This window comes from Lemur catta, chromosome 10, assembly GCF_020740605.2.
Source record: "Lemur catta isolate mLemCat1 chromosome 10, mLemCat1.pri, whole genome shotgun sequence".
NCBI classification, from domain to species: Eukaryota; Metazoa; Chordata; class Mammalia; order Primates; family Lemuridae; genus Lemur; species Lemur catta.
In genome coordinates, this window is record NC_059137.1 from 4,964,370 (window position 1) to 4,976,721 (window position 12,352).

Sequence of the window (12,352 nt, forward strand, 5' to 3'; positions counted from 1 at the left end):
CTGCTTGACATAGACCCCGTCCCCACCCCAGGGCTTGACCCCGAGGGTCCAGGATGGGGCTGGGAACGTGCATGTATAGTGAGTTCCTAGGAGGTGCTGATGCTGCTGGTCCACGTACACCTCCGGCACCACTGGATTACACAAATGGACACATCCACGCCATACAAGGCTCTGCAAGACCTCTGTGATGCCAAAGCACAGGACATCAGACGTGGAAGAGCAACTCAGGCCAGCGACAGTGGGAAGAGGGGGCACTGGAGGGAGGAGCCAGGGAAGGAGGCAGGATGACGTGGAAAAGAAAATCTAGGCCCACCATGGCCTCTCCCAGAGCATCTTTAGTAACAGGCTTGGAGTGGTGGAGGGCAGCACGGGGGGCGCAGAGCAGAGGGGGCTGCCAGCTCCGCAGCCCGGGCACGAGCTCACCTGAAGGGCTGTAAGGAGCTGAAGATCTCCTGAGACTGGGAGACAGGGAGCCCCCCCCTCAGTCCGAGCTGAGCTTGAGCCTGGAGAGACGTGTGAAGGGAGATCGGAATCTGCTGGGCGGCGGCAGCCTGGGAACGAGGGGCCGGGCGGGTCACTGCAAGGCCCTCCTAGGTGGGCCCCGCCTCCCACCTCCCCGGCCCCTCTCCACATGGCAGGTGCGACAGTGCCCCAAATGCGATTCCAGCATGTTCTCCCTGGGCTTCCCTCGATCTCGGGGTACAGCCTGTACTGAAGAGTGGGTAGCACCCCCAAGCCACGGCATGTTCCTCTACTAGGATTCTGTACAGCGGCGAGAAGGAATCCTAACTACACATACCAACAGAGCTGAATTTCGAAATGACAAATTTTAACGTGTGCATAAAGAAGGTTACATGCAGTTTGATCCAGTTATATGAGTGTCAAAATCTTGCAACACAAACAATAATGGTTAAGAATACATTTTGAAAAAGACATCAGGACAGGCCACGTCCTCTGTCCTCTGACCTGAAACCTGCATTTGGAGCAGACTCTGCTGGGAGATCCACTGCTGTGGTGCAGGTTCACGGGTCTGTGGGGGTGGCTGGACCCTTTGAAAGGCCCAGCACCAGCATTAGGAGGGAGACTCAAATCACCCCCGCAGCACAGAAGTGCGCCGTCCTGCACAGAAACAAACAGCTATTCCTTTCTAAACTACCTCTTTCTAATACATCCATGCCTGGGAATCTAGGCCTTTCTTCTCTTCATCAGAAGGATACCTGATCACCAAAGGAAATTCCATTTTAGCTAATTCCCCAGCTAGGGTACAGGAGGGAGAACTTTGAGAAAGGATCGTTAAACAGAGTCTGGAGCATTTAACTCCATTCCTCTTCCTTGTCTCTCGTTTATTCATTCAATAAATATGTTCTGGCTGCCATGACGTGCCAGGTGCCGGGCACCGCATGAGAGGGACACAGAAAACCAGACAGACAGTGAACAAACAAATGAAGAAGGTGGTTACGCCCATGCTGCATCTCCCCTCCCGCTCCCAGGCCACCTGCTCGCTGCTGTCACCTGTTGGTAACTCTGCTGCTGAGGTATCGTCTGAGGAACCAGCCGGGGCTGACTTGCAAACACATGTCCGTCCAGGTACAGAGGTGGGAGGTGGCTGCCTGGAAACACAATGGGGGGTGGGGGCAGAAAAGGATCAAGTCTCGCTGTTTCTGCACGTCCCTCCAGGGAGCTGTCCCGCACACCTGCGCTTTTCAGGGGGCTCTGGGGGGTGAGGGCGTGTGTGTGCAGGGCTGCTCGGTTGCCGCACATGCCCGCTCACGGCATACACCTCAGGGAGCCAGGTGCGGCATCAGGCCCGCCCTCCCACCTAACCACCCACCAACACTCAGGAGGGACATTTTAGTCTAACTGAGGGCTGCCTCGGTCTCTCAGTCAATGTCCTCTTCATCTCCCTGCTATTGAGTCCACAGTGGAGGGTCAGAAGGATCTATTGGAAGTACATCACTGAGACTTCGGCAGCTGGGCCCTCATAATCCCCATGCTCTCCCTTGAGGCACAAACACAGTGACAAAGATGGTGACAGTAAGGACAAGAACAGCTACCACTGACAGGGCTCAGCTGCTAGGGAAGAGCTGGCTTTGTGGCGCAGCCACCCCACAGAGCGCCACCATCACTGGCCGGACTTCACAGAGGAGGAAGCTGTGGCTCACAAGGGCCAGCTGCTCACTGGCAGAGGTGGCACAGCACTGGCAGGTGACCTGGGTCTGACTCAAAGCCAGGGCTGCTCGTTCCTCTCTCCAGGAGGTGGGAGAGCCTTGCATGGTCCCCTGTGTGCACGTGATCTGCAGCCCACGGGAAGCTATGACCACCCGGCCTAAAATCAAACTCTGACTTCTGCACACTCCTTAAGCCTAGGCGAGGCATTTAGGGCTGTTGATCCAAAATTTCTCTTGAGTAAGTGGAGAAAGCTCCCAAGGCCCGGCTCGGGGGATGAGATACCTGGCATGGAAGCTGAAGGTGCTACCGAGGCCACAGGCATGGGTGGCATGGACACCCCACCAAAGGAGCTGTAGTTGACCCCGCTGGAGGACGGAGGCTGGATGCCTGAGCCGGCACCTCCTGGAGAGCTCTGCTCTGGCAAACTGGGGGAGTTTTCCCAAGCCTTGCGCGCAGACTCCATCTTCAGAAGCAAGGGAAAGGAGGGCGAGAGACGACGATTACTACCAGGGATGCCTGTGCACAGCACAAATCTAAGCTTTAGGGCGGTGGGTGGGCTCCTCCCTCCTGCCTCTTCACAGGCTAAGGCACCAGTGTGGGCCCCTGCCCAGCTCAGCGCTGGTGTTACCTTCAGAGTAAGGTCAGCGGTGGGGAAGGACATTGGGGAGAGGCCAATGGCCCTCTGGATGTGATGATCCCGCCGCAGGATGGGAATACTCTGGGTCAGCCCTGCCTGGAGAGGGGGAAAAAGGAAACCATGGAACACACACAGCAGCAGAGAAAATGAGACACTCTTCAAATTCACCTATGACTCCTCCAAACACATCTTCAGTTTGGGCCACGGGCACTTGAGACCACGATGGAGCTGACAGCAGCCGAAACCATATCTCTCTCGTCTAGATGGCTGCCTTCATCCACGCACAGCCACCTCCACACCCACACTCCACCGAGTCCTCCAGACAGGGGCAGTCACGTCCCCACAACACAAAAATTGACTGGCTGCCGGCACGCAAGCACCTGGCTCAGCAGGCACCTGCCATGCGGCCTAAGGATACCCTGGTGCAGCCAGGGAAGGTGTGCCCTTGGCCAGCTGTGACAAAGAGGTCTGTGGTAGCAGAGGTTGGAAATGCAATGGCTAGACCCTCTGCCTGCAGGTCCCTGGTGTCCTTTGGTATGTCACAGCCACTTAGAGAGATCTCAGGGCAAAGAAATTTGTTTATCCCAGCTTTTCCAAACATGCATGACCACAGAACTTTTTTTTTCCATTCAACAACTGTCAACATTCTGCAGCACTGACGTTCCTTGAAATCTGCTGGGAAGTGCTGCCCAGCGAGCCCCCTTCATTCAGCACATCCACCAAGCACCTCTGCCACCAGGCGGAGAGGACAGAGCGGCAAACAAAAATGCTGCCGTGGCAGCCTTGGCTGTGGCCCTGAGCAGCCCACGACTGATGCGTCTCCTTGCTTGCGTCTGCAGGACAGGCACAGGAGGTCTGCTGGATTACAACAGAGTCAGGTCACAGGCTGCAGGGACCCTCAGGCAGTGAGGCTGGGGCCTCCCAAGGAGACCCTCTCAGGGCCCCTCCACGGGGCCTGGAAAAGACAGTGGGCACCATTCTCGGCGTGTATCTGGCACAAAGGAGACCGTGGAACCAAAGAAAGCCAAATAAACCAGACCTTAGGAGTTACATTATCCCCACTGGAAGGTCACAAACCTGGGCGTGGAACATTAAGCAACCTGCCCGAGGACATGTAGCTGGCTAGAGACTGAGTCACGAGTCAAAGCCAGGCCATCCTGTCTCTCCTCTGACCCAGGGCCTGCCAGCAGTGGGGGAACAGAGTGAGCTGGAGGTGGAGGTGTGGACTTACATTGCTGGCCAAGGCGTCCTGAAGCTTGACAACTGGATTTCCTGCAGGACCAGAGGCAGAGCCGGGCGGCAAACTGAAATCAGAGTCCTGGAAAAAAGGGCAAACAGCCCATGAAATCCTGCCTCACCCCTGCCCAGAGGCATACAGTAACCACAACTCAGGAAGTCCACTAAGCAGCATTCCCCGGAGCCACACGTGAGCAAGACAGATAGGTGCTTCCTGGTGCCACATGAGACAGGGAGCCACCCTTGCTCCTCTTTCCCTGCCCACCAGGTGGCCGGCGGAGATAGGGAAGGTCACCAGCCTGCTCGGCTGAGCCTGGCTAGTGCCACCAAGGCAACCTACAAGGCCAATCGATAGCACCTGGCCCTTTCATGACTCCATACCAACGTTCTCGCCCCTGGAATGGGCTCAGCTCCCAGCTTCCTGCTCTTTCTAGGATGCAACCCTGTCTAAGCCCCACCCTGTCCATGTACCAAAAAGAAAAAAGAAAAAGGGAAAGGAAACAAATCAAAGCCTCACTTTTGGATTGACTCCAAATTCAATAGGTGGCACAGGCAGCACAGAATCCACATGAATCTCCACCCCATTAACAGGCGGGACGACGGCCCCTTGCAGCCGCTCGGCCCCCTCCGAGCCCTTCCTGTTTCTCAGCGAGCGTTCGTTGCCGATGGGTCCTGGTCTGTGCTCCCTGCTCTGTCCCGAGCCTTGTTCTGAATCCTGGATGAGAAAGCAGAGGCTGAGACACACAGGCTGGGACAACGCAGTCTCCAGCGTCCAAGTGCCCCGGGAATAGGGGAGGCAGACAGACGATGGCTCCTTCCACCCGGGCCACCGTGAGAGAACTTCCAGGTTACCTTTTGCTCAGGTTGCTTCTGAGCCTGCTCCTTGTGGCTGTCGGCCTTGGGTTCCGCCAGGCCGGGCCCGCTCATCTCCTCCGGCTTCAGAGTACCATACGGGGAGCTGCGCTGCGAGGAGGTTGCGGACGACTCCCGAGACTCGGCACTCAAGTCAACACCACTATCTCCCTGGCTGCTCTTAAAACCCTGCTGTGCAGAGCACAAGACGGGTTAGAGCCCTGACCCCCAAACTCCAGAACTTGATTACCCAGAAAGTAAGACTGTGTGCAGCCCTGGACACAAGTCCCCAAACCACCTGCCCCCACGACGAGTTGTCCTAATCTTGGTCCTGACCTGCTGATGGCGCCTGCAAACTACGTGGCCAAATGCACCGAGCCTGCTCACGCTCTCGGCCACCAGACCTCTCTGTGGGCCCCAAACCATGACTGCCCAACTCAGTCTACTCGTGACCCAAATCCAACTGAGTGACCACCGAGTCCGGTTCAGGAGGCCGCTGTTCAATCCCTTTCCCTACCCAGGGGCTTCCCTTTGTCACCCTTCTCTTCCTCCCACAGGCCCCACACAGACCCGGAATCAAGACTGAAAACCAGTGACGAGCCAGGGCCTGTGGGAACAGCCTCGGGCAGGCTGGGATGAAGGGGCCACAGCAAGCCAGCCCCGTGGACGGCGAGCACACGCTTGGCACGCAGCCTCAGCCACGCTCACCTCGGCAGAGCCAGGCTCAGTGCTGCTGAAGGCAGTGACAGCTTTCCTCCAGGAGTCGCTGGCTGGGGCCTGCACGGGGAGCGCTGCCAGAGGGAGGAAGACAGAGTCAAGTCATCAAAGAGGAACAACTATTCTCGAAAAACACGAGTTCATGAGTCTTAAAAAACAAACACAGGTACAGCTTACAAATCCAGTTCCCCTGACTGCCTCCCCGACCCCTGCAAATGACACATTCGTGAGCAGATCTGATCTGATGGCTTTACCCAACTTTCCAACAACCTCAGATGGATTTCATCGAATGAGCTTCTCCGTATTTTATGGATTATTTGCAACAATAAACGCAACAGCGATTTCTTATTCACACCGGTTTGAATTCCCTATCACTCCTTCTGTTACTGCTTTCTTTCCCTTATTTATTTTTAAAAGTTGGCAGCTTCTCTAAAGTCTTTTTAAAAGATCCAAGTGGGTATTACTCAAATTTTATTGGCTCACAGACCCCCCTGAGAATCTAACAACAGCCTCGGACCCTAAGCCCAGAAAAATGTATATGCACACAAAGCTTTACATGCTGTTTTAAGACCCAGGGGCCCTCTGAAACCATCCACAGGTCCCTGGTCTCAGCAACCAATGAGACACTGCAAAGTCCTGGAGGAACAGATGTGATGAAAGGGGATGACTCTTCAGTCTAGCATGCACTGCTCAACCAAGCCGGCGGGTGGGCATTTTTGGACATTTATACCATAATACTCATCACTCTCACACTCTACCAAACACACTGTTATCAATGCTTTATCAAAAGATCATTTCCTTTTAATCAGAGTTGAATATCATCTGATGTTACTTTGCAATGTGTTGGAGCCAAAGTTTTCACTAGGTACATGAGGGAAGGCCATGTGGGAACACTGAATGAAGGCCCAGAACCCAGAGTCCTGGGTGCACGCCGTGTGGCCCTGGGGTCAGGTCACACTGCACCCTGGAAGCCTCAGCTGCTTTGCATACAAATCAGCTGCAAACAGATGTCTCCCCAAGCTCCCCTGAGAACTGCCAATGCCCTTGTTTTACCTGTCTATGCACCCTCAGGGTTCATAGTGCAGGGCCCTGCCCAAAGCAGGCATTCAAGATGGTTTTATATTTTAAAAGAAAAAGTTTCCAGAAAAATAGCACTGGGTATAAAATTGAGAAAAATATTTTTCAGGGAAAAATAAACTTTTCCAAAAGGTGAGGCATATCTTACTCAGGCTTGCCTTCCCCAGAATGTTCGGGGAGGAGCTCATGGAAACTTTCCTCCAGGACCAGGGAAGGGCACACCACAGGTAAGAGAGCTTCTGAGGTCTCGGTGGTCTCCCCATCAGCCACCCGTTGTTTTTCCGTAAGATAAACAAGGATGACTGATGTGGGCAAAGAAAGTGGGACCCGTTCCCTGAGGGACCCTGGGTCACTGGGCTGTCCTCTCCCAGATCATGACATAATGAGCAAACAGTGCTAAGAGGGCGTTCGACACTCTGGCTCGAAACAGCTAGTGCTGCACACATTGCTCAGCAGCAGGACGCCCCTAAGAGGAGATCCCGGTCTGTGAGACGACCTCAGGCCACGGGGTTGAGCCCAGATGTGCTGCCCCTTACCTTGGCTGCTGCTCTCCCAGATCTCAGTGCCAAGGCTGTTGCCAGGCACGGTCACATCACCTTGTTCCAAGCACAAGTTGTTTTGCTTTTTTGCAAATCGAGGAGGAATACGGGACGAAAGGCCTCGACCTTTGACAGGCACCTACGGGAGGAAAGGAGTGATACAGTGTAGCCCGAGGCATGAAGACTGACAAACTCTCCCCAGGCCAAGTATCTCAGGCGCCAAAATCACACCACCCAAAATTGCTCCAGAGATGCTTGGAACTCATGACTCCCAGGACCTCAACCACAGAGTGCACTGCAACACCAGGCAAACCCAACCCCGTGGAAGGGCTGCAGACGAGTGAGTCCCCTTGTAGCACAGGGTTCATGACCCAAGTGACACCCAGACTCCCAGAGGATGAATCTTGTTACCCTCAGGCTGGAGCACAGTGTGCGTGTGTTGGGGGGGAGGGGGGACCTGGGAGGCCGGGCAAGGTCTGAATCTGGCTTGGCCACAGGTCAGCTATTGTCACCCTAGGACAAGTCACCCTCTTTGAGAGTCAATTTCTTCCTCTGCAGAACAGTGATACCATCACCTACTCCCACAGGGCTATGGTGAGGACAGGCACTGCGAGATACTGCATGCTTAATAAATACTCCTTTCTTCCTCCCAGCTTCCGTGGGCTTCACTCAGACTCTTACCCTCCAGCCCTGGCTTCTCGGGCAACCTGCAGGCCTGCCCTCCCCCGCTTACCTGCACGGCTTGCTCCTTCTTCCTTCTCTCTTCCTCCAGTAGGCGGCGCTGCTTCTTTGTCAGGACTTCGATGAAGCCTTCACCCACCATAGAGGCCACCTCGCTCTCCTCTCCAGGGCTGGACCCACAATTTTCAATGATAGCATCTGAACCAAGATTTCATGAGAAGGGACAGTGTTTCCATTCATCAGAAAGCAAGAATAACCCAACCCAATAGGCTCCTGACATCTAAGGACAGGCTCAGCTCAGGAAGCAAGGCAGCGCCTGGCTGACACTGCCAAGCAGCTGTGGTATATTCACCAGGGCCTACGAAAATCTGGACATGATCTCTGCACCTTTCTCACGTCCCCTCTGATCTAACTCACTATTATCTCAAACCAAAGAGGCCTGAGTAGCATTACAATTAAGAAAACAGTCTTAGAGAAGAGCACACTTAAATCCCAGCTCTGCTCTGAGCCAGCTGTGTGACCTTGGACCGCTACTGAACCTCTCTGGGCCTTGGGCCTCCTCTCTTTAAAACTGGAAAGCCGCAGGGTGTCATGGGGATTCAACAGGCTGTGAGCCACATGAGGGCAGGAATCTCGCCTGTCTGGTCAACACTGCAGCCCCAGAACTTCGCGCAGCACCTGGCCAGGGCAGCTGTAGGAGCCAACAGATTCAGTGACGCAGCAGTCCCCACCTGCCGTGGCCCTCAGTTCTGCCTAGTTCTTCTTCCCTCTAAAGCTGGGAGGGGGACCAGACTCACTTCCGTAGTTCAGGTCAAACTGTTTCATGGTCTCTCCCTGTTCGCCTGCCCTCTGAGCAGCCAGCTTGGCCTCTTTCTCTGCCTTCTTTGTGGAGGCTTCAGGGAGGTCAGTGTTGGCATGGGCTGCCCGCTCCAGGGTGTAGGGTGAGTGGCCACTCCCACTGCTGCAGCCACTAAGACCTCCAGGCAAGGCCTCATCTGGGGACCTATAGAGGAAAGAGGATCTTGTTAACTCAGAAACCACCAAAGGCTGGTGAGGGGAGAGAAGGGAATCTCGCATGTGCACACAGCCCACACACAAACACAGCACCCTGACCTAGGTCCATTTCCCTTCGCTGACCCCTCGGCAGCAGCGTCTGTGTCTGTGCAAATGCCACGTGGAATGCCCCCATCCCACCCCTGCTGGCACGGAGCTCTACCTGCTCCTGAGGAAGGCGGCTCTTTCACCAGCCCCTTCCCAGGGCTCGGCACTTCTGTTCTTCCCCGCTACAGGCCGAACTCAGCAGACCGCAGCAGGGAGAGAAAGGCGGGAATACGCTCAGAACAGAGCTGCTGACCTTTCTGTTCTCATCCAGGAGACTTGGACCAGCCAGGGGGCTGGGCCTGCCCACGCTCCCAGGGCAGAGATCTGAAGCAAAGCCAAGTCTTGGCATCTGGGCCCTGGAAAGCTAGGCCAGACCAACAGCTAAAAGAATCAGCATTTTCCCGTGGCTCCTTTTTTGGGGGCAGGAGCACCCCAGGTTGTGCCTTGAATTCTAAGGAGGATGGGGGATGTGAAGCAATCTTCCCAATACGCTCTGAGGCCAGGGAAGGCGTCCACACACCTTGCATCCCACTACCTGAGACGTGAACTATGGGCAATCCGTAAACCTTGCACAAGCAACCCCTTCCCCAGTACAGGGCAGCCTGTGGGCAGTGAGCTGCCACCGAGCACAGACCGTCCTCCTGGAAGCCTCTGGTTCCAGAGAGACACTCACAGGCCTCAGGCAGCCCACTTCCCTTTGCACCTGCTGGGCTCCTACAGTGCCAAGGTGGCAACCCCTGCAGCAGCGCTACATCTCCTCGCTGCGGAGGACAGCCACTTGGGAAGAGTCGCCTCTGCACAGCCAGAAGGCCAGCAGGGCCCCCAGGCCACCGCCTGGCAGCAGCTCTGGAGCAGGGTCTTGGGGACTGACCAAGGCTAGCCAGGTCCACGCACAGACAATGCTCCTCTGGGCGGTAGCCCCTTGACAGGTTCCAAGGACACTTACGGAGACCAGGTGCCAGGACAGCTGCCACAAGAGAACTATGGGGGTAAGGGGGGTGTCTAGCTTTAGCTTTTTCAAGCCACAACACCACCGTGAGAGAAGCAGACAAGCAATGCAGGAGTGCTGGGGACACTCACACACAATGGCCTTGGGGGCAGGCGCCCCCATGGAGCACCTGACCCAGGGTGGGCATGCATGCATGAATTCAGTGCTGCTAAACAACAGGACGACAACAAAAAGGGCCTGGGATGGTGTTCTGGTGTTACCTTTTGGCTTTCAAAGGCGTCCCATTCTGTTGGCTCTCATAACGGGGGGAAGTGTCACCACCACCTGGCCTAATGGACTTCTCCCCAAACCCTCCCGGCTCCAGCTTTCGGCTCTGTCTGTCAACCAGGGGTCTCTGACTGGAGAAGCTCCTCTTGGCCAGCTCCTTCTTCTCACCCAAACTGGCCCCGGACAGGCCACCGTCCACCTGGGAGTCGGGCTCGGCCCCGTGGCCTTCTCGTCGCTCCCGCCGCTCGCTGAAGTCACTACTCTCGGAGGCCGTCTCCCACTCTTCGTTGGCGTGATCGGAGGAGTTCTGGTAGGAGAGCTCGGGGGACCTGCGACCCACAGCGCTGCTCTTGTCCCCAGGACAGAGTTTGGACCTACCCGGCCACTGACCCGCCAGCAGGTGGGGCTCCTCCTCCGGTCCCCACAGGCCCAGCGACTCACGTTCTTGCCGGAGGCGCCTGAATCGTGGGGGCTTGTCTTGGCGCGGGGGGCGCCTTCTCCTGAAGGGCCGGTTTTCTGCATTTTCAGAATCTGCCACATGGTCGTCTTGGAAGAAGGACCTCTTGTCTTCCAGGCGGCTGTCCTCAAAGCCCCTGCTGCCAAATGAGTCGGAGTGCCTGTAGGAATCAGGGATATAGTCTCTGTCTGCGGATCGCCGGGACCCGCACGTGTCGGAAGCGCCATACTCCTGCCAGGAGCTGCCTGGACTCTTGCTCTGCCGGTGGGGTGACTCTCTGGAGACGAAGGTTCTCCGCCCATAGCCGCAGTTGCTCAGCCGGGGAGGGAGAGCTCGCCCGAAGGCCCGAGGGCCTCGGCTCTTGGCGTCCAGACCGTTATGGTCCTCGGAGTAGATCTTGTTGGACCGCCAGGAATCTCTGTAGTCACCTTTCTTCAAGGCGCTCTCCTCCCTCTCCAGGAGCGAGCCCTCGTTCCCGTTCTCGGAGCCTCTCTGCCGGCGCCGCTTGGGAAGCTCTTCATACTCGGAGCCCTCGCTGTGCGTCTCGCTGGCGATCCTTCGCCGGGGCCTGGCCCGGGGACAGTCTTCCGGCTGGGCGAACTCGCGCAGGCCGCGGCCCCCGGCCGCTCCGCTGGCTGCTGCTGTAGATGCCGCGGGCCCCGAGGACACCCCCACCACAGAGGCTGCCTCCGTTGCCACCAGCAGGCCGGCCGCGAAAAGTGAACTCTCTGAAACCGCGGCCCCGGCCCCGGGCCTGCCCTCGGACCCCAAAGGCCTGCTCCTCGTCAATAAAGATCCAGTTATTTCTCTTTGTTGGGGGAACATCACTGGACTCTCGTGAGGGTCTGGTTTCCCAGGCCTTGTCAGGCTTCTCGTCCTCCTCAAGCTTGTCGGCCTCACGGCCAAAAGCAGCGTGGGCAGGGTCCTTGTCCTCCAAGGCGGAGGGAGAGGAGTTGGCCAGGGTGGGGTCATTCTCTTCATCCTCATCCTTCTCCGCCGTGCGAACCTGCTCCTTCTCCTTGGCCAGCCGCTCCTCCCCGAGTTCCTGCTTCATCTTCTCCAGCTCCTTCTCCTTATCTTCTACCTTGAGGGCTTTTAGGACTGGTTTCTTGATGGGCCCCGACCTCCGCATCCTGCCCGTCTGCTCCTGCTGCTGGCTGCCGGAGCTCCGGGACTCGGGCGTCCACTCGGGCTCTGGGGATGGCTGCTTGCTGGGGCTCCCATCCTTCTCCCAGGAGGAGATGTTAAAGGACGGCCCCTCCTGGGGCGCCTCCTGCTCCACACTGTGGGCTATGTCAGCGGCCTTTGGCTGGTGGCTAATGTCCCAACTGCCATACTCTGGCTTTTTCTCATCTGGGACAAAGTCAGGCTCCAATGGGGAACACCTGAGGTTCTGGGTGTGACCCCCAGGAGCACCTGCTTCCTGAACATTTTCTTGGGGTAGAAACAAAAGCTCCTGGCCTATTCTTTGAGAAGAGATACAGCTGTCAAAGTCTGCTTGGGCCTTCTTGTCAAAAGCACTCAAGTACTCTTCCCCTCTCTCCTCAAAGAGATCGCGCTGGGCACCTATGCCCCCGGACCTTCCGGGTGAGGCAGAGTAAGAGCTTTCATTCCTGAAAAGGAACCAGAAAAATCAGTCAATGTGATTGGAGCCTGGTTCCTGGTTTCCA

General features: G+C 56.5%; 1 protein-coding gene and 1 non-coding gene across 2 annotated transcripts in view; both read right to left on the reverse strand.

Annotated features, from left to right (window-relative positions):
• Nucleotides 1-12,352, reverse strand: part of PRRC2B (proline rich coiled-coil 2B) — an 83,912-nt gene that overhangs the window by 11,825 nt on the left and 59,735 nt on the right. The window contains 13 exon segments of the mRNA XM_045563714.1: nt 424-551; nt 1,513-1,610; nt 2,452-2,632; nt 2,798-2,902; nt 4,038-4,124; nt 4,560-4,757; nt 4,895-5,086; nt 5,603-5,685; nt 7,225-7,366; nt 7,961-8,106; nt 8,706-8,911; nt 10,219-11,300; nt 11,302-12,295. Of these exon segments, the coding sequence (XP_045419670.1) occupies nt 424-551; nt 1,513-1,610; nt 2,452-2,632; nt 2,798-2,902; nt 4,038-4,124; nt 4,560-4,757; nt 4,895-5,086; nt 5,603-5,685; nt 7,225-7,366; nt 7,961-8,106; nt 8,706-8,911; nt 10,219-11,300; nt 11,302-12,295 (3,642 nt within the window).
• LOC123646779 lies at nt 1,877-1,962 on the reverse strand. The gene has a single exon (XR_006738029.1). It is a non-coding gene; the product is annotated as a small nucleolar RNA SNORD62 (small nucleolar RNA).